A 26,233-nucleotide genomic window follows, 5' to 3' on the forward strand; every position below is an offset into this window, starting at 1 on the left:
AGAATTGAAACTAATGCAAAAATTGTAAGAACTAAATCCGAAAATTAAAAGTGCATACATTATTATGAAAACTAAAAAATTATTTAGGACTTTATAAATTATTTTTTAATATTATTCAAGTGTTTGATTCATATTGCCTCATGTGCTGTTCCATTATGTGCCCTCCTTGTGGAGTTGGGGCTCGAAATTCAAGCATCAAAGAATGGAGTGAAATAAGAATTTCAGAATAAAAAAGTATACATGTTCCTACTAGCAGACAGAACTTTCTGATTTTTCAATGACTGAAACTGAGTTAGGTGTTGGTGGTGCTGAGCTGTGAATGTAATACCTTCCTTCATAAGTCATCTTATCTCACCCGTGCAGCTAGAAGCATTTCTCTTATTTGTTTGGTTTGGTTGTTTATTATATACAGATTGAGTAGTTGACTTCTAATAAAAAGAGTGACCAAGTTATATCTTTTAAAATGTAAACTCCAAATTTTAAATGCTTTTTGGAGACTATGGTCACTTCAGGGTATGTATAGAAAAAAAAATCAAGTTATTAATATATTTCTAGTGTTATTCAAGTGGCAAGGAAGAGATATAGATTGTGGCACTTCAACTCAATAAGAGAAAAAGGACACTACTATTTTAATGTGATTCACCTTTTTTGGTGTTTCTGTCGCTTCTATTGTGTTTAGATTCCCATCATTAAGAACATCAAAAACCATGGTTTGAGTAAAAACTATAAAATACAAGTCTTTTTGTTCAAACAATGGCTTAGGACTTTCACAGCAGAAATTCAAGCATGCTAAGCTGAAAGTCATGGCACAAGAATTGTTTTTTTACATGCCATGTGTTTGTCTTCAGTCTTTGGAGTCTGAACAATAAAAATGTCAAGCTGAAAAGTTTTATGTTTTCAGAAAAAACTTTTAATAGTGGAAGAGGAAAGAAGTCATTGCTGTCAAAACCATACAGATTTACTTCTTGTCCTGACTTGGTTGCTTGCATTACCTTGTCCTTTTCGAGCGTAGATGACCACTGAAATGCCAGCACTCAGCAGCAGGTCTTGGTATTTATTTATTTTCATCTCTTTAGTAACTTTCCTTCAACCACTTGTCTGTTTGGAAACATGCTACTACTTAAATACTATATTTTCTTCTCTACTTATTCTAAACCATTAGCTTCTTCATGGTCAATTTCTAAGCTTTTCCATTCCATTTTTTTGCTTGATATGTATTATATAGGCCCTCTGAATAAACTTTGCAATAAACACTTATATGAGAAGAAAGAAAAAAAAAAGCTTCTCATTGTTAGGGTCATTTGAACCAAAATTCTCAACCAACACTCCTATGAATTAAAATCAACGTATGCACTTCAAATTTTATAAAAGATATTCTTCATGTAACTTCTCCAAATGTAGATTTTAATTTATGAGAAAAACTTAATTATTTCATCTTATTTTCTTCTATAAGTACTTATTGAAAAGTTTCTCCGAACATGACAATCATTAACATTAAAAACTGCATCCTACCTAAATCCATTTGCTAGCAAGATCATTATTTAACAAAAACAGTGACAAGAGACGCCAAGCAAAAGGGTACACATTGAATTTCCAAGTGTGCTTCTCAGAAGAAAGGTGAGGGCATCGAGGTCTTGGGCTCTCCCTCCCTTAAATGAATGAACAGGAATGATGGGAACTGGTGGCTGAGCCAATAAGCATAGTGTGCCCACAACATTTATATCAAGCTATCATCTTTCAACCACGTGAACGGGATAGTAAAAACATGATAAATAACCCAACAAGTAGGTTCTAGAGTTTTATTCTTTGTCAATGGAACAACTGAATTCATCACATAATCATCACTTTTGACTACTACTAATTCACACCACCATGAATCACAAAAATTGAGATAACAGATTTACACAAAAATCCTATGATGAAGCAAACAAACGGGGGGGCTGGAAAAGAAAAAAGAAGTGTGATTAGAAGAATTCCTGAAGACAGTAAATTAACTTGAATATGAGTGGAAGAGCAAACTGAAAGATTGTGCAAAAATATTGTGTCAGGGTGCATATTCGTGTTCAAGGGTTGGTTGTGTTCTTGTTACTGTTGCAGCAGGTGCTTTTGTATCCCCAATTGAAGCCATTTGAAGAGGCTCTCCCACCTCTGCAGCCCTTTCCATCTGTTGCATTCTCTTCTTCTGTTTGTATTTGCTCATCCACAAAACTAGAAGTGACAACAACACAAGCAATGCTAGTCCCCCCACAACAGACCCTACAATGATCCACACTTTCTTATTATTCCCCTTCTCACCTTCCCCTTTAGGAGCAGCACCTGCAGGAGTTGGAGAAGGTGCTAGAGGAGCAGTGGATTTAACCACTATAGAGAAATGACCCTGTTGAGTAGTAGAACATGTGTTGCCACCTGTCACATTGCTGAAATTGGAAGAACCTTGCAAATCAAACCAAACACATTTTGCAACAGCACCATGAGGGGCTTGTTTCACATCCCTGAACTTGACCAATATAGGGCCCTCAGATGCGTCTATGTCTAGTTCTGATAAACTTGTTACTGACAAATTTGAACCATCATAAGCCAGTAGTCCCAACACTGGAGCCAAATAAGTATAATTAGGCAAAGGGTAGTAGTACCTGCTGGACCAATTACCCAGATTTTGGTACACCAAAACAAGCCTCTCCACATAAGGACTCCCAATGAGTCCCTTGGGAATTTCAAATTCATTGTATGCCTGGAACCCTTTTCTCCTTAAACTTCCACTCCTTAATCTCAATGCCGCAACCTCAATCTCAGTCAAATTGGAAGGAAGATGAGTTGCATTGTAGATGATACCTGTTTTTGGATTCACCAAAGCCCTGTAAGCATATTGTTGGAGAAGTGCATCAAGAGCCTTTGCTTCTTCCCTTTTTGAAGATGACCCGGGAGAAGTAGTAGAAGACTGAACCCTAACACTAGGAAGTGATTCAAAGCACAAAACAAGAGCAAACACCATTACTAGACTTGGAAGAAGAAGCTCCATGGATGCTTTAGGGGATTCTTGAAATTCAGCTCAATGTGGTTCTCTCTTTGTATCTGGTATTCACCTTGGACTCACAGATACAATCCCAATGCAATATATAACTAATGAATAGTTGATACTGAGCAATAAGCAACAAATATCTTCAAAGGGTTCTTAAAAATGGAAACTTGTAGGCCCGTTTTGCTGTAAGAAAAAAAGAAAAAAAATTCTCCTGGGGCAGTAGTATAAAAGCAGCTTTGAACGTTTCAACAACCGTTGCAATGAAACACTTTTCTCTCAAGAATCCTTGCAAAAGGCAAAGCCAAAGAGGCAAAGATTCACTCAATACTTGGCAATCTTCTTCTGATTCTGAGCATTTCATTCCTCTCTCATTCTCTCAACTCAACCAAATCTTACATGAGCAGTAGTAGTTGAGGCAATAATTGGGTAAACTTTAAGGAGAATTATTAGGAGAACAACAAAACCTGAATCTGAAGTCAATGCTGTTTCATCAAACTGTGATTCCAAGAAACAAGATCCAGGGCCACTTTTGGATTTTGGCAGAGGTTTACTCCGCAAAAAGGCAAGCCAAACAAAGAGTAAGTATTACCTGAACAAAAAAAAAGTGCCTTCTTTTTAGCTGTGTTGTTGGAATTGGAACTGAAAACACAAACACCATGCACTTCAAAGAAGCTCTGAACTTTATGCAACAAAGGAAGAAGGGTTGTAGAACATGCCAACAACAACAATAATCTTCAAGAAAATTATCCTTGGTTGAGGCTTGGTGATGAAAGTGCCTACCGCCATTGGGTAAATCTAGAGGACAGTGACTGAGAGAGACATGGACAATAATCTAGTTAATGTTTAATAGTGATGGTGGATGCCTATGATGCTGAACACACTTCATTTCTTTTCTTTTCTTTATGATTTCTACAGTGAATGTGTGTTATGTGAGTGAATGCCTCCTCCTTCTGCTTCTATAGCAAATTAAGGTTGAGTTATAGTGGGAAGAGAAGAATATAGGATGTGTACTGTGTATGTTGTTGGTGTTGTGAAATGCCAACTGTTGCTTGTGACTTTTTGAGTAGAGAAAGAGAGAGAGAGAGTGGTGTGGGTGGAGATGAGTTTCTACTTCTAGGAGTTGTAGATGCACACTTCACTTGGGAGTCACCAGCAAAGCAACCAGAAAAAAAAAAAAAAAAAGATAATGATAATAAAAGACAGAAAGGCAATGTGCTGTGAGAGTGAGAAAAAAGAGCAAGAAAGTGAGATGGGAAACAGAATAAAAGTACTTCCTATTCATTCATATATAAAAATGATTTTGCTTAAAGTTTTCATATTATTAGAATTAAACAAAATAGTTGTAATATCACTGGATAAAAAAGTTTATACACTAATACTATGAGTAAATTTTTTTTACATTACCATTGAATTAAAAAAATGATTTTATATGATTAACATGTTTTTATATTCGTAAGAATAAAAAAACAGTTACCAAAAGTTACAATAATTCACACATTGTTTAATTAACTGAGATAGATTTCATAATATATGATTAAGATATGTTGATTTATTGTTGAGTTTAACATACACATATTCATATTAACACATTATCTGTATATTTTGTGAAAAAATAAAAATTTAGAATTTTTTTACCAAAAATTGTTTGGAGGTCTTTTAATGAAAAAAAAAATCAAATACTCACTAATTTTTTTATTTTTATTATAACCACTATAAAAATTATAACATGATTTTTTATTGATCAACTGTGTAACACTTTTTACACAGATAATAAGTCATCTTCCAGTTCAGTGATATCCCTTCTCATTGTACCGACAAAAGCATCAGATATGTAAAATAAATGTTGAGTTTATAAACATTTATTGTCAAAAAAAAAGTTGTCTTGCTCAAAGGAGAACTAGTAGAAATAACCTCTTAATAAGTGAAGCAAAAACTGAAAGTCTAAAATAAAAATGTAATAATACACAGGCTCAAAAGGCTAAACATGATTACTTATGTTCTTTGACAACAATGACCCCACTTCATTTTGCAGATATGCTAATTTCTCCTAACCAGACCTCAAGGTGGCTCCAAATATCATGTGTTGATGGTTGCTGTCTGGATTTTTCTAATATTTTTTAAAATAATATTTGAATTTTTGATGCAGTGAAATGTTATTTTTTATTTAGAAATATTGCAACATAATAAAGAAAACACCGTATGACCACTTCTGAAACAATAAGGAGATATCAATGTCAAAATCAACCTCAACCAACTAGAAATAAAAGCAATTTTGTATCTTTGACAACTTTTTTTTTCCTTCTTGTCCAGCGATAATGAAAGAATGTTGAGCCATGTGGAAGGGTCTTTCCTATTTAGGTAGGTTATGTGAGAAAAATAAAATTAATTAGATATATCTAATTAAGGCATTACTAGCTCATGTTTTTAGGATATTGATTAATAAATTAAAATGAAAAAGTATTTATTATATAAATCATAGCAAAACATAAAAAAAAAAAATATAAACAGCACAATTTTTCACCTCTCAATAAAAATATTTTTACTTTAAATTTCTTAACTATAACATTAGGATTTAACATTTGTCTTTAATTAATAATGTTCACTTAGTTAATTCCATATAGATTTGAGGGCCCTGAACAAGCGGATTCGTGGGGCATAGGTAGTGCTTCTTGAGGGCCCTAAATTGCAGTTTGCAATGGCCGTTAAGTCTTTTTCTTTTTTAGGGGATGTTATATATGAAGTATGATGTAAGAAGAAAATTTTGAACATTTACAAGTTAATAAAATGAAATGAAAGTACATACATAAGTATTAAAAAAATTACTTTTATTTAATTACAAATTATTATCTATATGGTAAATTTATTAATTTTTAAAATAATTATCTTATAAATTATATTAAAGATTATTTTTAATTTATTCACAGTATAAATTTTTTATACTAACTAGGGGGGAAAGTAGTTTGTGTCTTATTGCTTCTCCATCTTTTTAAATAAAAAATAAACATGATAGAGGAAGTTAGAGAAATAAAATATTACGAAAATACTAATTTACGAATATAATTATGGGATAAAATTTAGATACAAAAATATATACACCAAATTCTCTATTCCCTTTATATTAATACATCTCTACTAATTAAATTCACAAAATTTAGTGATTTAAGTTCTATTTGGAAGCATAAACATTATTTCAAATTTTCTAAAAGCTTATAACTACTAAGCGATACTTGTCGAATGAATTATGATTTATTATTTATTTTTTAATATCATCTACTTACACTACTACAAAACTTTAAGTTTTATTGTATTTTACTCAATTTTAGAAAGTGGATAGGATATAACATATGCAACTCAGCTAGAGAGAGAAAATAAAGTTTGACAAAATTAGTTAATTTCTTTAGCTTAATTGTATTTCTTGTTTTTTATTATTGTCATCTTTTAAATTTGATCCCTTTATTTTATTATAAATTTTGGTCTTATTTTTATTTTAATTATATAATTTTGGCACTTTTTTTATTTGACATCGAATATTTAACCAAATGTTGACATGCTAATAGTGCTTAAATGTGTTGATGTGGAAGTGTAGTAGAGTATCACATGAACATTTATGTCAAATATATTAGATGTCTAGTTAATGAATGAATCAAAATTGTATAACTATGCCATAATTTGAGAAATGGTGATAATAAGAGAACGAAAAAGGTAATTAAGGCATAACTTTTTTATTTTGAGATAGTTTTTCAGCTAAGGATGTTGCTTAGAGAACTATAAGGAGTCAAAAATAGAGAATAAAGTAATATAATTGTAATTATGAATCACATATGATGCATAGTAAATTTAATTAGCGTTATTCGTGGCAGATGATGATATAAAAACATGAAAAGCAAATGTGTTTCTAATTGCTATACTTTTGGTCAAATATGGTCAGGATTTTTATACTTTCATGTCAATGAATTTAGTCTCAATTTTTTTTAAAAAAAGATGTAAATTTAATTTCTCATGTCTAAGAATTTGTCGATATGAAAATAGAAAGACCTTAATAGCGTTTGACCGACATTACAAAGTCTAAAACTACATTTTTTTTTTCCTTACAAAATGTAGTATTTGTTATGGATAAAGCTTGGTCCAACAACAAATTGTGTCGATGAAATGCAGATCGGGCCTAACATCCAAAACGTGTAGAAAATGTCTCTTCGACAATTCAGCATATGGTGAATAATAATCAGCTATTAAAATCGTATAAGGATTGACTAGATAATCCCTTTGAACATTTCGAAAATAATCAATACAAGCACAAGATAATTCCCCTAAAATTAAAAAGAGAAAAAAAAAAGAAGCATTGTGATCATATGTGAAAAAAGTGCCCCTTTTACTTCGTAGAGGCATATCCTCTACTTCGGGGTATTATGAAGTAGAATTGACAAGATGCATGCTTTGGTGTTTTATGCTTCTTAAATATGAGAACTGGGTATGGACTACAAAAGCTAATTTTGTACTACCAATGAAAAGTGGGTGAAAATGAATAATTAATGAGGAGTAAATGCAGTGCAAGTCTTGTTTCCCAATTCAATTGAACTCTTGAAGCATGGAAAGTTGTGGGTTTGGTGAGGTGTTAATGCTATATGGAATTTACTAAATAGAAAGAAAAAAGAGGATGCATGAAAAGAAAAAAGAGGATGCATGAAGAGGGGCCACTTTGCAAGACATTCCAAAGTGATTCACGGGATTTTTATGTATTCGCAAATCGAATGTAAAATGGTCCATTATGACAAATTGACTATTATAAGAAGGGTTGTGGTGGGTTTTGTATAATACTACTAACAAACAAAAAAAAAATTAATCTAAATAAATTAATAAACAAGAGTAACCACAATTTGCCAGCTCATGAAAGTTGACCACTCCCTGGCCCGCACTATTATATTATTATTATTTGTTAAATTAAGGAAACGAGGTCCACACACACATGCATAGCAGATGCCATGATGCCCTAAAGTGCACATGCATTTGGCATGCCATATGAGAGACTTGGATTATAAGTTCACTGGTGTCTTGTCAATAAGGAATTTTTCAAAGATATTGATTCAAAAAATATATTTATTATGTAAATTTAAAAAAATGTAAAAAAGATTATAAATAATATAATTTTTTATTTTAAGTTCATTAACTAATGTACTTACAACATTGGTTAGCATTTTTCCAAGTTTATAAATACCCTAATGCTTACCAATTTTTAAATATGATCGGTTAGTAGTTAAATATAAAATGTTATAATGTATTTTAAATCAAGTAAAAGATAGTATACTTTACCCTTTCCCATTAAATATGTATTTAAATTAAGTAAAAGTACCAATTAAATTATTTGATCTACCCTTTTAGCTCGTAAACTTTACATATTTTTTTTTATCTAATAAACCAATGGATATCTGTATGTAGCTTTTTTTTTCTTACACACATCCTTTGCTTTCTTTTTCTTCATACGCATATCCTCATTTAAAAACAATCTTATTCAAAATATTATGGGACATTCTAGCTTTAAAACGGGAATTCAAATTTTAGTTTGTCACATAATAATGAGAATTTCTTTCAATAGAACTAACCCCATTGATATATATGTGTGCGCGCATTTTCACGCTGTACTTTTGTACTGGTAAAATATGGTAGGTTCTGAACGTATGGTTCTTAGAATGTATAATATGAGAAGTCTAAGTCAACCCTAAAAATTAGCTCGAGGAGTTAGAATTGTTCCTCATATATTGTATCGTGGGATTTACTTTTATTTAGATACTTAAGTGATTATATATTCAACATATATGTTAATCACAGAGACAGACTTGCTTCTGGCACATTAATGATGCAGCTGCGGTTCAAGGGCACAGTTCTGACAACAAGGAGACACCAACAAAACAAGGATATATCTGCAAATATCAGGGCCCAGAGATTAGAGTTGAGAGAGTTTGACCCCAACCATCACTTGGTTGGCTATTACTAGTATTATGTTCAGTTCAATGTCTGAAGTTGGTGCTAATAGTAATATCGTTCGGTGTTTGTTTCTGAATCCATGCAAATGTAACCATAAAGAATTCTAAATTTGGTCGTTATACACATAAAGAATTTGTTTGACGCCAACCGTATAACTTCCGTTATTTCTATTTGTGCAGCATCAAATGCCAAAGTGTAATAATTTTCTCACATCAGTTAATGATAATTAAATCATTAGTAGTTAACAAAGTATACATTGATTAATAAGTAATTGGTAGCTTGTTTTCTGCTTATATATATATATATATATATATATATATATATATATATATATTATTAATCCTTTAACAGATTTACATGTAGGAAACAACAAATGGTTTGCAAATAACATTTTCGTAACTAGCAATGATTAATTCAAGTGACTAAACTTGAACTTGTTAAGCATGTGGTCAGGGTTATATCATAAAGGCAAATGACTTAAATATTCAGAAATTAAAGTATACTTAGATTAGGTACCGAATATTAATTAAATATTGTTTCTTAACCTGCACTTGGATTATGCATGTCTGAAACAGGTTGGTGTTATCACATTATCGATGAAAATGTATATTCTCGTTTTGGATTTGAGGTTTGTTCGCTAAAACAAGATTACGTCATCCAATAATCCAGAAACTAGAAAGTTATAATGAAGCCAATAAAGTTTAGCAGAGCCAGTGGGGTTAAAGTTTAGCACTTGCAGAGTATTTGTAATTTGTCCAACGTGAAGAAGCCAAATTCTAGCACCGTCTAATTTCACGTGTATATAATATATTATAACATTTAATATGTTTCTAATATTAAACATTATATTCTTTAATTTTTTTTATTTTTTAATTCTTAATTATACTATAAAGATAATAATTAATAAAATAGGTATAATATTATTATTAATTTATATTGTTGCTGCTTACTATCAAAACACGTGGACGCAGATTCATTTTTGAGGCCATTCTCAACTTTTTCTTTTTTTCCTAGCAAACGAGACAAACTTGCACGTATATTAGCTGGGAGAAATAAGTTTACTTTCTTATTCTATGATTGTTTCTGTGAAAATAAAGGAAAAAAATTAACGAGTATATATACGTTTATGCGTATAATACTTCTAAATGGATTACATATATGCTACAATAATGGTATTTGATTCTCTCTTCTTCTTCTTTTCTGTAAATTTATTTGATTCTAAGAAGTATTTTGTCACATCTTTCATTTAACTTTTTTAAATTCTAAAACTTGAACCTTATCTTCTTTTTTCGAATATTTTTATAAACATGTAAAAAATATAAGAAATTTTGAATTTATTATTATATTACATTTGAATTATATTATGCAGAGCCATATATTAATATTAATGAATGGACAAGGGTAACACATGGTTTAGCGTGGACCATTTTTTTTCACTGTTAGATACATCTCACGCACCCACTTTTATAGTGGACCTGTTGCACCAAATTTATTTCTTCTTTCTCTCTTTTCATACAATTCAACTTCAAATGGTAATCACCTCTGTTTTCCGATGTGCCACTGCCCACTGATGATGCTGGAGGTGACTTTAGAAACAATAAAATCTTGTTTTCAGTTGAAACTAGGATATTCATTTTGGGTAAAATGAAAAAGCGGTGACCAGGAATATAATTTTAAACAAATCTAAAAATATATTTCTTTTTGAAAATGCATTTTCAGTATTTTTATTTAATGAAAGCAAAAAATAAGAAGTCAAATTAAATATGTTTTCAAAATTCTAATCTTTTGAAAATAAAAATAGAAGATGAAAACAAAAAATGAAAATGTAAACCAAACACACCTTTAGTTTTCTCCTTCTTTATTTTCTTATCTATTTCTCTTTTCTCATTTAGTTTTTCCTCCCTTTTTCTAAATTAAGGGTTGAGAGTCCATGATAAGAAAGTAGACCATTGATTAAGCTAAAAGTGTCTTTGGATGAGAGAAAGAAATTTTAAATTCTAAGAATTTCAAATACTTCAATTGAAATTCTTTTATTTTTAAAATTTTGTGATTGAATAAAAAATTAAAATTGTGAGGGTAAAAAAGAATGAGTCACGAGTTTGAGATCGATGGGAAGGTTGGAAGAGAGGATGAATGTTATAAAGGAAATACAAGAACTATTTTGAAAGATTCTTCTATTTTCAATTTCTCACCTTCTAAAAGAAAATTAAAATTTCATATTTTTAATTATTTAAAATTCTGTTTTAAAATTTTAAAAATTTAAATTCTTTATAAAAAAATATTCAAACAATGAATTTTAAATTAAAAAAAATTAAATTATCTGATAAATTATTTCCTTAATTAAAATTCTTTATCCAAACGCATTGTAAAAGATATTTAGAATGGCACACCATAAACCATTTGAAATCTTGGTCCACCATAAATGTCATCTAAAAAAGGAAAGCTTTTGTCTTTCTTTCAAATGTGTTTTATAAAAGATTTCCAAAAGCTTTTAGAAGCACCATTCAACAGCCCATTGAACATAATAAAAAAAATATCAAAACACATAAGTTTAATTACAAAAGTACATATAAAGTAACTAAAAAATTGTACTATAATTTTGTCCAATTTTTTTATTTTTCTTTATCTATATATTTTTAAAAAAAAAATAAAAAATACAAAACAAAATTATAAATTTTAATTTAATAAATAAGTAATTTTAAAATTAATTAAAAAATTATATAATATAATATTTATATTTTATAATATTTTAAATTAAAAAAAACAAAAAGAAAAGAGAAAGTCTCAAGTAGTATATATTAAGAATTAAATTATAAAATAGTATAGATTGAAAAAAAAAACAAGAGAGAGAAAATGTATTTAGAGAAAAAACCACACATTATAATGTTTGAGGAGAATTCACAACATCTTAAAATAAACTTGATAACCAACTTATTGCTAAAAGAGTCTCTATCACAAATGATTAATTATGATTATGAATGACTAATAATATTAATTTCCATAAAATATTTGTCTAACTGCTTATATAAATCAACAAACAGCTTTTACAATTTATTTCACACTATAGTCCAAGTTTAAGTTGAATTAACCACTAAAACTCATACAGGAATTAACAAGAACTCAATTTAATTAATTTATATACTTTAAATTATGGTTTCACTTATAAATTAATCAAATATTAATAGAAAACATGTGTTACAAAAACCATTTACCATAGATCTAACCCAAATTTTTGCTTCATAATCGATTATTCTGAAATATAATCGATTATTGCTTTTGAAAAACAAGTTATTTGGAACTTGATCTCTTGTCCTTTTTTATTAACCTGAAATGGGTGTCTTCATCGAAACTTCATTTATTATTCTTTGTTGAAATCACGTTCCCACCTATATTAGAGAAGTGACACAAAATTTTAATTTCTAAATATTTAGAAAGGCTACTTTTGCAAACAACAATGATTTTAATATCTATTTTTTTTTAATATAGTGTCTATAAATTTGAAATGGCAAGAACGGTCGTTACTACTAAAATCTACAACTAAAAGAGATAAACATTAAAATTGATATTCTTCATTGATACCACAATAGGATACAAATTTTATAATATATAATAACCATAATGAATAACAACCATACACACTTATCATGATCTACTATTTTAAGAAATTAAAATAAAATTAAATAATATCATAAGGATAATACGTAAATTAGAAAAGTCACCTATTTGGACTTTCCTAGGCCCAATTCTATCCCATGCCATTCTTGGATGCTCAAGTATACACTTAAACTTACCATTGTATTTCTGATAAAAAAGAATTAAGAACTGATAAAAAAAACTTACCATCCTATTTTAGATGTGATAAAATCGCAATAATAAAAATAATTATATTTTTTATCATTTATTTTTTAAAATAATAAAATGAAAGCCCGACTATCTTTCTATAGGAGTAATATTTATATAATAATATGATAATTATATTTTACTTCATCCTATTTCGTCCAGTTTAGTTAATTATCTTGTGTTCAATTGCATTGTACTCATCATATATCATTAGTAAGCCAATAAAAGATGGGGTGTTGTTAGGTGCACCCATCATTTTTTAAAATATCAAAATTACCTCTACATTTTCTTCGCATTTGTGATGCGTGTGCGTGAGGGTGGTCTGTAAATCTTACGGATCAACTTGATCCGTAAAAGGTTTACAGATCAATTTGATCCGTATGTTAATATTAAGCGCATACGGATCAAGTTGATCCGTAAAAGACATACGGATCAAGTTGATCCCTATATCTTTTACAGATCAACCTTAAAGGCTTATAGATCAAGGATATTTCAGTCTTTTCATTTTAAGTGCTGGGTGCACCTAGCAACACCCTAAAAGATGACAAAGCGTTTTTTACTAAGTTCCAATCATCTAATGGTGCTTGAGCTGTATCCGACTATGCTTTGTGGAAATCATTAATCAGCTGTTATTCACATTTATTTTTTTAGGATCCAGGTATATTTATTTTAGAGGTAATCTCATTTAGGTTAGGTAATATTATTATAAATAGTAATTTATTATTGGAGTTTTTTTTATCAGTAAGTATTGAATATATGGTATCCGATATTTATAATATTCATTCACTTTACTCGACAAATTTCTTGATATATGTTAAATTTAAATTTGAAACTATTAGTTAAAATAAATTAGCTACAAACCATTAATTCACAGGTTTAGTGATATGAAATAAAATTTATCCACCAAACTACACTGTGATATAAAATTATTTTTAAAATGAAATAAATAACTATTAAGAATATCAAATATACAAATAAATAATAAAAATATCAAATATAAAAATAAATATTAAAAAATATCAAATGTACAAATGAATTTTAAAAAAATAGTTTATGATTGTTGAAAAGATAGTGTATAAAATGCATCTTTTAATAAAAGAAGACATAGATTATTGTGAATATCTAATTTAAATAGTAAAAAAAATTATGAATTCTAATTTATAGTATAAGGAGTACTATTTATTAGCTTATTCGTCAACTCTCATCTAACTTATTTGTTAACTAATTTATTACTTATTTAAAATTCATTATGCATCACAAAATTTTAAATAAAATGCATTAAATATAAAGTCAAAATCACACTATTTCTTATTTTTCAAAATATTCTAACTAAATAAAAAATTTATGAAAGTAATTTTCATTAAAAGCAGCCTTTTCTTATTTGATTTTTTTTCTTTATTTTATCTTATACATGTAATCATTAATAACTTTTTGAGAATATACTTTTAAAGACCTCTACAACGTGAAAATGATGACAATAATAAAAAAATTAAAAATAACTCTAAACATGACTTTTAATAATTACTACAAAATTAATTAAATTATTTTAAAAAGAAATCCATAAATGAATTCTTTGTCTACAAATACCTTCATAAATAAATAAAAAAATATGATTTACTAATATATTCTTAATAATCAAAATAGGTGAATATTTATCACCAAATGCATAAATTAACCCACGATCAATTGTTCCAACTTAATAAAAATATTGAATTCAAATCTTAAATATATAACTTTTTTATTGGATGGCTTAACTAATTTTAGCAAGAATTGTCTTCACTAAAAAATGTATACTCTTTGTCCCATAATAATAGTTGTGTAAGAAAAAAAATAAGTTCTAAAATAATTATTATTTCAATTTTTTCATACAATATTAATTATTTTTTTCATTTACATTCATTATAATATAATGATAAACAATAAAAAAACAAAACAAAATAAATAATTTTTCTTGATTCATATAAACTCGATAAAATTAATTTTTTAAAATTACTATTATTTTACCTCAATTTATTTATTTTTCTTGATTTATATAAAATAATTTAAGCGAAAAATTATAATTATAATTATAATGAAAGGCACGAAATATATAAAAAAAAAAGGCAAGTAAGATACCCAAAATTTGAAAAACGCAACATTTTAAATGTGTGCAATAATAGATATACATATATGTGTAGAGATGTAGTAATGATGTATTTATTAGGTGTAGAGATAGATATATATTTATTGAATATTTTTGTATGAAATGAAATGGCAAATGTTAATTGGGGGAGGATAAAGCATTGAGCAAGTATAGCATCCGAAATGGTTGCTTCTCTCTTTTTCTTGTATGGTTTGTCGTTTGTCTTGTACCCAACCCATCTTTGTTTCTCTCTCTCTCTCTCTCTCAAGCTTTTCCCTGCACACCACAGCAGAAGAGAAAGAAAGAAAAGAAGACCCATCCCACCCAACCACCCTCTTTTTCCCTTCAACCACCGCCTTCACTCCCCTCGTTAACCTAACCTAACCCTAATTCTTCGTCTTCACCGTCCATAACCCCAAACCCTAGCCCCTCTTTCATGATTTTTTAGGGTTATGGAAGGCAACAACAACAACAACAACAACAACGCTGACGTGTTCAGACCTTCTGTGGGGCCCTCCTCCTCGCCGAACTCGAGGAGATACTCGGGGATTTTATCGGCGTCGAACCTCATTCAGGCACCGCTATCGGCGCTGCTGGAATATTCCGGCATCCTTCCGTCACGGTCGTCCAACCAACACAGCCAGCCCAGCTCCGACGCCGCCAACAATGACGGCGAGGTTTCGATTAGGATCATCGGCCCGGCGGAACAGGAGCAGAGGGAGGAACAACAGCTGCAGCAGACCCCTCCTCCCGGATTGGTCGTCGGACTCTCGCATTCCCAGAACGACACCGTTTTGGCATCGGGGTCGCCGCGCGGCGACGCCGAGGGCGCGGCGGGGACCGAGGGCGCCGCCGCTGGAGGGGACGGTGCAGGGAGGGATTCATCTTACCAGAGATATGACATTCAGCATGCCGCCAGGTGGATTGAGCAGGTTTTGCCGTTTTCGTTGCTTCTGTTGGTGGTTTTCATTAGGCAGCATTTGCAAGGTGCGCTCTTAGTTTTTATGTTTTGAGTTACTGTTCTATCCGAGAATTTATTTATTTATTTGATGTTGTTGGGTATTGCAATGCAGGGTTTTTTGTGACCATTTGGATTGCTGCTGTGCTTTTCAAGTCCAATGATATTCTAAGGAAACAAACTGCGTTGAAGGTGTGATGGTTCTCATGCTTGAAGCAATGTGTTGTTGTTGTTGTTGTTGTTGTTGTTGTTGTTAGTGTATGGAATTTAGAATTTGTGTTGTTTATAAATGTGTGTGGTTTTGGCGGGTGCAGGGGGAGAGGAAGATGCTGGTTTTGGTTGGGATTTCTGTTGGGTTCGCGCTTCATGTGGTTGGTGTCTACTGGTGGTATCAGAATGATGATCTAATGTATCCATTGATCATGCTTCCTCCCAAGGATATACCGCCTTTCTGGCACGCGATTTTCATCATCATGGTCAATGGTGTGTTTCTCTAATTCTCTTCTTCTCCCTGATGATTGCTTGGGTTGCTTACTGCATGGTTTTAAGGGCATTTTAATTTTGTCGCAACTTGCGATTGACTTGCTGCGAAGTGTTTGAGAGAAAGTTTAAATGTACTATGATGTATCTTACTTTAAGTCTTCCTATCTAAGCATGGGTCCATTATGTGGTCAGATGTTTGTGCTTTTAGTTTGTTGAAAGTAAATGTTGACCTCATTAGTGCTTGTGTTATTTCTTTTTTGTGGAATGAGTTGTTCTAAGAACGGCACCAGAGGGTTTTTAGCTGTATGAAAAATATTTGTATGCTTTGTTGTGCTTTCTTTTAATCTATTCTGGTTTGGTTTCTTTTAATCTATTCTGGTTTGAATGCTGTTGAACTGATATATGGCTTGCCTGCAATTAGCCTTCAGCATGAAACTGCTTTTGTGATGGGAGCTCTTGTTGCAGATATTTGAATTATTTTATTTATTCTTTGGTTGAAACTCATTGGGGATTAATCTCTGCTTTGCAATTGTGTTTTAAAATGTCAGATACTTTGGTTCGCCAGGCTGCAATGGTATTCAAGTGTATATTGTTGATGTATTACAAGAATAGCAGAGGCCGAAATTATCGTAAGCAGGTGAGTTATAAATTATGAAGAACTAGGGAAATTGAATCTAAGCATTTGCCGTTGGGGAATGGAAGAGCAGTTTAAGATGCCGCATTTCTTCTCAAGTTATATTATTATGGTCAATGTGCCTCTGCTATCTTTTGTAACATTTCCTGGAGTTATGGGTTCAGGATCTATATCATCTTTCTCATGTCATTACATTCTGATGGTACTATCATTTTTTTGTCAGGGTCAAATGCTGACTTTAGTTGAATACCTCCTCCTGCTTTACCGTGCCTTGTTGCCAACACCAGTTTGGTATCGTTTCTTCCTGAACAAAGAATATGGAAGCCTCTTTTCATCACTGATGACAGGATTGTATCTAACATTTAAACTCACGTCTGTTGTTGAAAAGGTGTGTTGGTTTTTAAAAATACATGTAGATACTATTTTATTTTAATGTAGCTTGTGATCAGTAACCTCCACAATTTCTCTCTCCCCCGTTGAATTATATATTTATATTTATTTGAACCTTTTTTTTTCTTTATCTGAGATGTTTGGAAGATTTTTTTTTCTGTTATGACTCTTAATTGACTAGTTGTTCAATTATTCATTAGAAAATCCTAAGGGTCCCCAAGTATAATGATGTCATTTAACTATAGCTTGATGAAGTACTCCGTCTTATTGTTTTGTTTTAAACTATCTGTGGATTGCATCCATTTGCATCTAGTGGGTCTTCTCTTACCTGTGGTGTGGTTGTCAGGTGCAATCCTTCTTTGCTGCAGTGAAAGCATTGTCGCGTAAAGAAATGCACTATGGGGCTTATGCAACATCAGAGCAGGTACAGTGGGTGTCTTCTTTTGATCACTGATTTTTGGAGTTGGTCAATTAACTACTGAAATTTCAGTGTCTATCCATTTTCACTCTAATTTACATTTGTTAGTTAAATGACAGAATTTGCTAATATGTAAGCAATAGGCAGTTGTATACTTCACAGTCTGTTGTTAAGAGCCATATAGCCTTCTATATGCATGTCTGGGAGCAGGGAGTTGTTCATGCCTTTAATTTATCTGATGGCAGGTCAATGCAGCTGGTGATCTTTGTGCTATTTGCCAGGAGAAGATGCATGCTCCCATCTTACTACGTTGTAAACATATTTTCTGTGAAGATTGCGTATCAGAGTGGTGAGACTTGCCTTGCTGTTGTTTATCTTGTGTACTGGTCTGCATAACAATCTGACATTGCCATTTTCATTTGAGTTGAATAATCTTTAAACTTGATTACCAGTATGTGAAGTTTCAATCTGGTGATTTAAAATGTAATAATATATGTTGCTTAATATTTGTATGTTATAAAATTTATGTAATGCTTTTTAAATTTATTTTAGTATTAGGGTTAGTAGGCTACTGTTTTTTGGTTACTAATTTATTTATTCTTCTGTGTTTTCTAGCACCTGATTATCTTATTTTGCCAGGTTTGAGAGAGAAAGGACCTGCCCATTGTGCAGGGCTTTGGTAAAACCCGCAGACCTTAGGTCATTTGGGGATGGCTCTACTAGCTTGTTTTTCCAGTTATTCTGAAATCATATATAAATACCAACCAGGAAGTTTTTTTCTGCTTTGAAGCTTTACTTTTTCAAAGCAGCAGTCACGATCTATATACATCAACACATGTAAAATGCTCTGGAGGCAATTGTGGGGATACTCTTTGAAGATGAATGCAGCTGTATACTGGTCATGCGTTCATATAATGTACTAGCAAAAAAGGTTGAGTGTATCTAAATGACCCTGTAAACTAGGAAGTCGATTGAAAATATAATATTAAACATGACTCTTCATTTGCAAGGAATGAAGGTCTTTCTCCGAATTGCATCACGATTCTGTCATATAGTGCCAAATCAAACTGTTAATTTTAAATATATTTTTTATTTTTGAATCTCTCTTTATGTGGGCTTTGATGCACACCTCAAGGAGTGTTGCCCACGGGCAGATTATGGTTAAAGATCTCGCACTTCATGTATTAAATCTGTGGATACTAGTTTATTTTTGTAGCAGTTAATAGTTAATTTGACCATGATTATGTGCTGATGACTGTGTATTACAAGATTTGAAAGCAAGCATACGTCTTTAAGAGCCTAGTTATAAGTATAGATGTACTGGAAAGCTGCATCTACCGTAGAATTCTATCCAGAAGAAATCTAAACTGTTGATAATATTCTGTCCTTTAATTGGTGTTGCAATAACCAATCAATTTCAAGATTATGCAAGACAGTAGTTGGAGAGAAGTTTGGGGAGGATCTCTCTCCCGTAGAATTCTCGACTGTCGAGCGCATTTTCTTTCTAATTGCTGTTGCAATAACCAATCAAAGGTCTAAATTCTGCAGGACGGTGGCTGGAGAGGATCTGAGATGGTCCTCAGCCACCATTAGGTTGGAATAAAGTTATGTCATATTTGATTCATTTAATAAACATAAACCAGTTGAAGAATGACTTGACTTTAATTTCCTCAAGCTATACACCAGCAATAATATGAAAAATTGTTTATACTTGTGGGATGGCAATTGACAATTGTTTCCAAAAGTTAAGATGATATTAAATTATATTTATCATAGTAAAGAAACAATTTTAAGGTGAATGCGTTTAGAATTTAAATACATATTTTTATACGATTTTTTAATCAGACAGAACATGTGATTATTTCCCAGATTCTTAATTCAATTCAATGCCTGTATCGATTTAGAATAGTTACCAATGTTTTCTGAAATAATTTGCTGCAACGGATCCTGATTCAAAGAGGGTAGCCGAACTCCTTGAGCAGAACCAAAGGCTTTCTGTTACAGTGTCTCGATCATTGTACTCTTCCAGAATTTCGAGTTGGTTTATTATAAGTTACAACTTCATATTATGACAAATTCACTTCATTAACGCATCGTTTCTTTCCTTTCATAAAACATTTTACATGAGAATTCGCCTAACCCAGCTTTCCACTTTCTGGACTCCAAGAGCAAGATGATAAATTGATATTTGATGTGAAGTATGATAATTCCTTTTCCGTCCTACTTTGAATATTTTTAAAATGTTAAATGAAACAGTCATATTCCTAATTGTTCCAGATCCAAAAAATTATGATCAACCAATACATTTTTTTTTCTTTGGCAAACCAACCTTACCATGAAAGGAAAGTCACACACAAAACAAAACATATGGCTTTCTCTTCATATACCCTCACTCTCTTCCTCACATTGCATCAAGGTAGAAGAAATAAATAAGCGTTCAAAAAGCATGCACATTTTCCTCAAAACAAGAGAACCTCATCTAAGGCTAAACCATTAAAAGAAAAGAAAAAAGAAAGAAAAGAGATCATTTTGTATGTGGAGAAACTGAGACAGCAGAAGGAGCATCATCTTCTGATATACTCTTACTATCTTCTTCCGGCACAGTAAATATTTCTTTTGATAGCATAGGCGGACTTGGTGAGACCAGAACATCCTCATCAGATGAGTGTGGAGAAACAGATAACAACCGTGTGATCCCACTGTCATCTACAGGGTAAACTTCGCTGACTTCTCCCATGCCCTCATCTATATACACCACATCCTGCATAGTTAGCTGATGGTACTCCACAATTTCCCTCAAGAAACGGTTTTCTCTTGAATATGTCTCATTCTCACTCGCCAGACGAGCCTTCTCAGCTAGAAGTGTCTCCAATTGATGCCTTATCTGAGGAGCTCACAGATATATAAAGTTAAATTTCTCACTGAGATATACTCTTGCATGTAAAACTCAAAACAAGGTAGTAGATGTACATGATGCATCATGCATACGTGCAAGCATCTACATATGAATGAAGCATTAATGCTTCAAAGAGATTAACCATATCATTAGTCAACATGGAATCTCCAACACACACTCTTCTCGTCGAGAATTAGACATTCCAAGTGTGAAGTTTGTAGGCACTAAACGATAAGGGGTGGCCTGATAGATCCAACAACAATCATTAAGATAGGCTCTGATGCTAAAATTTCTGTATTTGAGCCTTACTCAACCCTAAAACTAGCTCATGAGGTAAGGGTTGTACCACACTTATATACTATTTTAAATTTTTAACCATATCACTAGTTAGTATGAAATCTCCAACTGGCACAATACACATTGCAGATTTTAGATGCTTAATACCACAAAACACCACATGATATAACAGGAAAGTTCAAATTTTGTTATGTAAATGAGTGCTGCTAGGTGTATAAACACAAAGTTGAAGTAGAGAAGCATCAAAGATCAAACTAATTAATACCAGATCATCATCTTCACGGTTCTGTCCCTTATCACTGCCCTCTCGGTCCCGGAGTACTTTATTCTCTTCTTCAAGTTGAGTACACCTTGCTTTAGCAAAAGCCAAATCTGCTTTAACGGATTTTAGCTCGCGAAGAAGTAATTTTGCTTTGGCAGCTGTTGCCATTGCCACCTGCAACCGCAACAAAGGGAAATTATGCTTCTCTGGTTACATAAAGAAACCAAAACTGTTGATGCAAATAAGCAACCATCACACACTCAGTTTTATGTTCACAATCACATGCAGACGCAACAGTTAAACTGAGTTTGCTGCATCTACATTGAGTATGAATGCTTATAGGTAACCAAAGTCTTAGAAGTAGAGCAGTTTCTTCATGGCCATTTGTGGACTGAATTTAAATTAATCATTTGACATGGAACCAAGAGCACTCTTATGCTAACTTAATATCAATTAACAACTTTGATATTATGTAATACAGAGAACCAATAGCACTCTAAGACTAACTTAAAACCTATTAGTAGCAACTCCAATATTATACCAGACATTGTATGCCTTCACTACATGAACCAGTGACACATGATTACATAGTTGCCACCTTACGTCGCGTGATGCCTTGAGTTTTGTTTCATGGCTAGACTGATTCTGTGTCTGGGTGGCTTCTTGCAATGGATTTCTCATATCTGAAGTCAGGTTTGTGTCCCCAGAGTTATTTCCTTTTCTCCTGATTTGAGTTCTCAGGTCTGCTTTCTTACTCTCCATAATTGTTCGGCCTTCCTGAAGAAATTAGAGAAGAAACATTGAATTGGAGAGAGTGATATATTAAGTCGAGTAACTAATTAAATATGAAAGTCTACCTATACTCCTACTTGGGATATGAATATCTGATGTACTGTTGAAACATGACATTCGGATAAATTAATCAACAGTTATATTGTGTTTAACTCTGTGGTTTGCAAACTAAATTTTTTTACACTGTTTTAATGATGATAAACGGTGGTTAAATTAAACTATTGGTTAATAAGATGTATAGATGGATGAACAGAGTAGTAAAATGTTACCAATTTATCAGTAATTTAACCAAGTTATAATATATCTTGATATCTAATTACTGAGCCATTATTAACAAGTATGGAAACGATGTGAAAATTTTGTGTCTACACTAAACATTTCTGAAATGTGTTGATGGAAATGACAATGTGCATCAGTGTGTATATAGAGTAACTGCAATTGTGGGGAAACCAATTGTAAAATGAACCGTTTACCTCAAAAGCCTTCTCAAAAGTGTCACCTAGTTGATTGAGGGACGTGGTGATTTTATCCAAGCCCTTCCGAAATTTAGGATTGTCCATTTTTCTACTCGAGTCGAGGGATTCATATACTGGCTTGAATTGTGAAGGGGAGTTCTAAGCATGTCAAATTAAAAAAAACATACACACAATTAAGTTAATACCAACCCAACTGAAAGAATAGATGACAGATGTATTTATTCCAAAATCAAGAGTTTTAGTTTTATGCTTCATGTAATTTTAGGCAACATAATATCATATCATATCTCCCTGCATTGTATATAACATAATAAAGAGTGAACAAGCGCCAAATTATACATGATAATCACCTGAGCTGCAGAAGGACCTGAAAAGGTATTAAATGAGTGTGATTTGAGTGTTTGGGTTTGGGGCATGGTGTCATGTTGTGGGGTTGGCTTATCATCATCCAATATTGATTTGGCTTTCTGGGCAATCACACCCCAGAAACCAGACTTGGAGTTGCCATTTCCGTAAGCCTCAAAGCTCTGCATTCATTCATTTGAAGAATTAACTATATATGTGTGTGTCTGTGTGCACAATGATTGTGAGATAAATTTTGATCATTAAGTCAAGATTTCTCACACTCACACTCTCAATATATACACACATATTTTTGTGAACATATAAAGTGAAAGGTAAAATTGGTGAGAAGAGTCAATCTTGAATTCTTGATCCTTTAATAACGATTAAGATTATATTGCTGTAAAATCAATTTTGATTCATCTTCATAAGATTGAATTGTTAAGATTATCTCTTCTCATTTCATATTCTCACCTTCTATCTATCTATCTAAACCTATTTGTCTGTCAGTCTATCAATATACAAAATGAAGAGTTTCAAAGTTATCATGGGAAATTGATGAGAAGTACTGTTGATACAATGGTTGCTCTAAAGCAAACAAATAGACACATTCAGCATCCAATACCTTGGATCTTTGATGGTCAGACTCGGCGGGGGCAAAAGCGAAGGAAAGAGAAGGCTGATGGCGAGAAGCAGTGGCTTTGATGGCTTGAGCAGCAAGAGATGAAGCTGGTGTTGAAGAAGAAGATGAGAAGATTGAAGGAGAAGCATTGTCATGATTAGAATCCTTAACATGTACATCTTCCAATGATGGATCATGAAATTCTTCCTTGAAGGTGGAAGACCTGGATATACCTTGCCTTCTCCTGTAAGCCATGCCACAACAACCTCAGAAGAGATCACAAAACCAGAAACAGGAGATTCAACTGCTAACCAACCAACTCTTTCTGTTTTTTCTTCTCCTTGTATTTTTGTTTTCCTATGGTTGGGGGTTCATGAAATGAAATGAAATGTTAACCATATATTACATTATTATTAACAATTGCTTCTTAATGACATATCATACACGGAGAGAGAAGGAAAAATAAATAAATGTTGCTTTTAACTGTAACGAACAGGTGTGTGGTGTCTCCTCTTCATTTAGACCAACTTCAACATATATTTCATCTACACAGTAAATTATCAGTTAGCATTAATAGCTTGATAACAATATTTTTAATAATACAAAACAAAATAACATTGTGATTGGATTACAGTATAAAAATTACATTAAACTTTTTAGTAAAACGCATTAACCAATCAATATTACATGTTCTCCATCATTAAATTAGCTGTGAAGAAATATCAGGTGTAGGAACGAGTATGGGGTAACCACTTTAAAGGTCGATTCATGGCATAACATTTTATGTTATTCACGCGGGCTATCCGTGTTTTTTTTTCTTTTTCTTTTTCTTCTCATAATTCCATTATTGCATGAGAATGGCAATAATGCTTATAAAAGGTAATTATGGATGGATGGTCCATTGATTCTTTCGTTTCTCCCGAAAAGAAAAAAAATATGGATATATTGATTTTGATATATATATATATATATATATATATATATATATATATATATATATATATATATATATATATATATATATATATATATATATTTGTGTTGAAGTATCTACCCAATCTTCATATGAAACTTTGTAGTAGTTATTAGGTATACTATATAGTATGGTATGTACTTTTCGATTTTATTAATGTTTTATGTTTTGTTATTATTACAATCGTATGAACTTCCAAGTCAAACCGTTTTAAGTTATTATCTTTGTCAACTATAGGACAAATAAAAAGAGAGGGAGGGTCATACGTGTTCAGTGACAACTCAACTCATAAGACAACCAGCGAAGCAAAACCTATTTGAAGCATGGATTGAATAAATTGTCAACAAGCTTGTACTATACACATATATGATTCTTCACTCATTCTCTTTAAGTGATGCTTATAGTGCTTTTTAATTGTATCTGTAGACCATTTTCTTCTTCGTATTAGCATTATTATCATTAATTCTCAAAAAGGTTTTTTATGTGGCAACTTTAGTGATGCGTTTCCCATTGAACGAAGCAATTTTGTGTGTCATATGCCAAGAATATAATTGTTTGGCTTAGCTTTGAGACTCCACCACAAAAGGAAAGACCTTTTCCACATAGTTCAACACTTACCAGGTTTTGGTAGGCCACAAAATGTAAACATGTATGGAACTTTAGATCCATCCCTTGAAGTTCAAAACTGCACACTACACCGGAGGTAACAACATAATTGGATGTTAGGTGATTTTTTCAACAAGGTTTTCATATTTTACTTTTTTACTTTTTACGTCATGTTAAATAAGGTATTTCAGATAATTTTTAATTTTTTTGAGTTAAAAAATTTGTTTGACTATTTGATAAATAAGTTTTTTTTTAATAATTTTTAGCATTTTTTAAAATGCTAACTTCTAACTTTTATCTTTTTATATTTTTTTAATTTTTATCCTCTATATATTTATCTAATTTCCTAATTATCCTTTTAAAATAAATTATGATTTTATTATTTTTATGTCATTTTATATTTTTTAACAACTTAAACAACTAATTTTATCAAATATTTATAATTTAATAAACTAATTTTTCAGTTTCCAATTAATTTTTTAACGTTCAACTAATTTTGCCAAACATAACCTTAATATAACAAGACAACATTGTCAATGACCAACATTTTATGCTTAAAAATTAATTGCATAAATCTTATTTCACTAAAATCTCTATTTTCATATCCATGGACCTCTTTCTTCACCATTCACAACAGATTGTCAAACATCAAAGCATGATTGGTCTTGTGATGGGGTATTGCTATTGGCATTATCAATTCTTTTTATTGGCACTATTCATATGAGTGTTTTTTTGTTGTATTCCCAAATTGCCCATTGGCAAGAAACAAAATGAAAACATGTTATATTTTTACAAAGGGGGTGAAAAAAACAATTAACAATGGAGTTGGGATTTGTTAATTTTTTTAACCCCCATTTATAAAATAAAAACACATTTTTGTTGTATATTTTGATAGTTTATAACATAAATGTGTTTTCATTGTGTTATTTGTTGGTCACCATCATTTATGCAACAAAAACATACTTTCGTTGTTGAATTGAGAAATTGTCCAACGAAAATATGTTTTCATTGTTATATTATTATTTTTATGTGATTTTATACTTTTTAATAAATTCAACAATTAATTTTATCAAATATTTATAATTTAATAAACTAATTTTTCAACTTTTAACTAATTTTGCCAA

The 26,233-nt window shown here is 31.4% G+C and overlaps 3 protein-coding genes across 3 annotated transcripts; 1 reads left to right on the top strand and 2 right to left on the bottom strand.

Annotated features, from left to right (window-relative positions):
- Nucleotides 1-1,766: 1,766 nt before the first annotated feature.
- Nucleotides 1,767-4,277, bottom strand: LOC100818010 (uncharacterized). Its single transcript, XM_003552284.5, has one exon. It carries the CDS (start codon nt 3,017-3,019, stop codon nt 2,045-2,047), a length of 975 nt encoding a protein of 324 aa, XP_003552332.1. The 5' UTR covers nt 3,020-4,277; the 3' UTR covers nt 1,767-2,044.
- Nucleotides 4,278-15,096: 10,819 nt separating this feature from the next.
- On the top strand, nt 15,097-18,874 carry LOC100818546 (RING finger and transmembrane domain-containing protein 2). The gene is made up of 8 exons (XM_003552285.4): nt 15,097-15,947; nt 16,034-16,110; nt 16,233-16,401; nt 16,950-17,038; nt 17,259-17,423; nt 17,772-17,849; nt 18,089-18,192; nt 18,483-18,874. Exons 1-8 carry the CDS (start codon nt 15,413-15,415, stop codon nt 18,586-18,588), a joined length of 1,323 nt encoding a protein of 440 aa, XP_003552333.1. The 5' UTR covers nt 15,097-15,412; the 3' UTR covers nt 18,589-18,874.
- Nucleotides 18,875-20,318: 1,444 nt separating this feature from the next.
- Nucleotides 20,319-24,043, bottom strand: LOC100819083 (uncharacterized). Its single transcript, XM_003552286.5, has 6 exons — nt 23,534-24,043; nt 22,917-23,093; nt 22,564-22,704; nt 21,902-22,075; nt 21,302-21,472; nt 20,319-20,727 (listed from the first exon to the last, which is right to left on the bottom strand). The coding sequence occupies exons 1-6, from the start codon at nt 23,783-23,785 to the stop codon at nt 20,368-20,370; spliced, it is 1,275 nt and encodes a 424-aa protein (XP_003552334.1). The 5' UTR covers nt 23,786-24,043; the 3' UTR covers nt 20,319-20,367.
- Nucleotides 24,044-26,233: the final 2,190 nt, after the last annotated feature.

The sequence above is a fragment of the Glycine max genome, chromosome 18 (genome assembly GCF_000004515.6).
Source record: "Glycine max cultivar Williams 82 chromosome 18, Glycine_max_v4.0, whole genome shotgun sequence".
Classification (NCBI taxonomy): Eukaryota; Viridiplantae; Streptophyta; class Magnoliopsida; order Fabales; family Fabaceae; genus Glycine; species Glycine max.

Coding starts and splice junctions, on each gene's coding strand:
- LOC100818010 (XM_003552284.5), bottom strand. CDS start 3,019: ATGGAGCTTCTTCTTCCAAGTCTAGTAATGGTGTTTGCTCTTGTTTTG.
- LOC100818546 (XM_003552285.4), top strand. CDS start 15,413: ATGGAAGGCAACAACAACAACAACAACAACAACGCTGACGTGTTCAGA. Junction 16,402..16,949: donor TTTCATCATCATGGTCAATG/GTGTGTTTCTCT, acceptor TTAAAATGTCAG/ATACTTTGGTTCGCCAGGCT. Junction 17,039..17,258: donor GCCGAAATTATCGTAAGCAG/GTGAGTTATAAA, acceptor TTTTTTTGTCAG/GGTCAAATGCTGACTTTAGT.
- LOC100819083 (XM_003552286.5), bottom strand. CDS start 23,785: ATGGCTTACAGGAGAAGGCAAGGTATATCCAGGTCTTCCACCTTCAAG. Junction 22,076..22,563: donor CTTTTGAGAAGGCTTTTGAG/GTAAACGGTTCA, acceptor TAATTTCTTCAG/GAAGGCCGAACAATTATGGA. Junction 20,728..21,301: donor ACCGTGAAGATGATGATCTG/GTATTAATTAGT, acceptor TGAGCTCCTCAG/ATAAGGCATCAATTGGAGAC.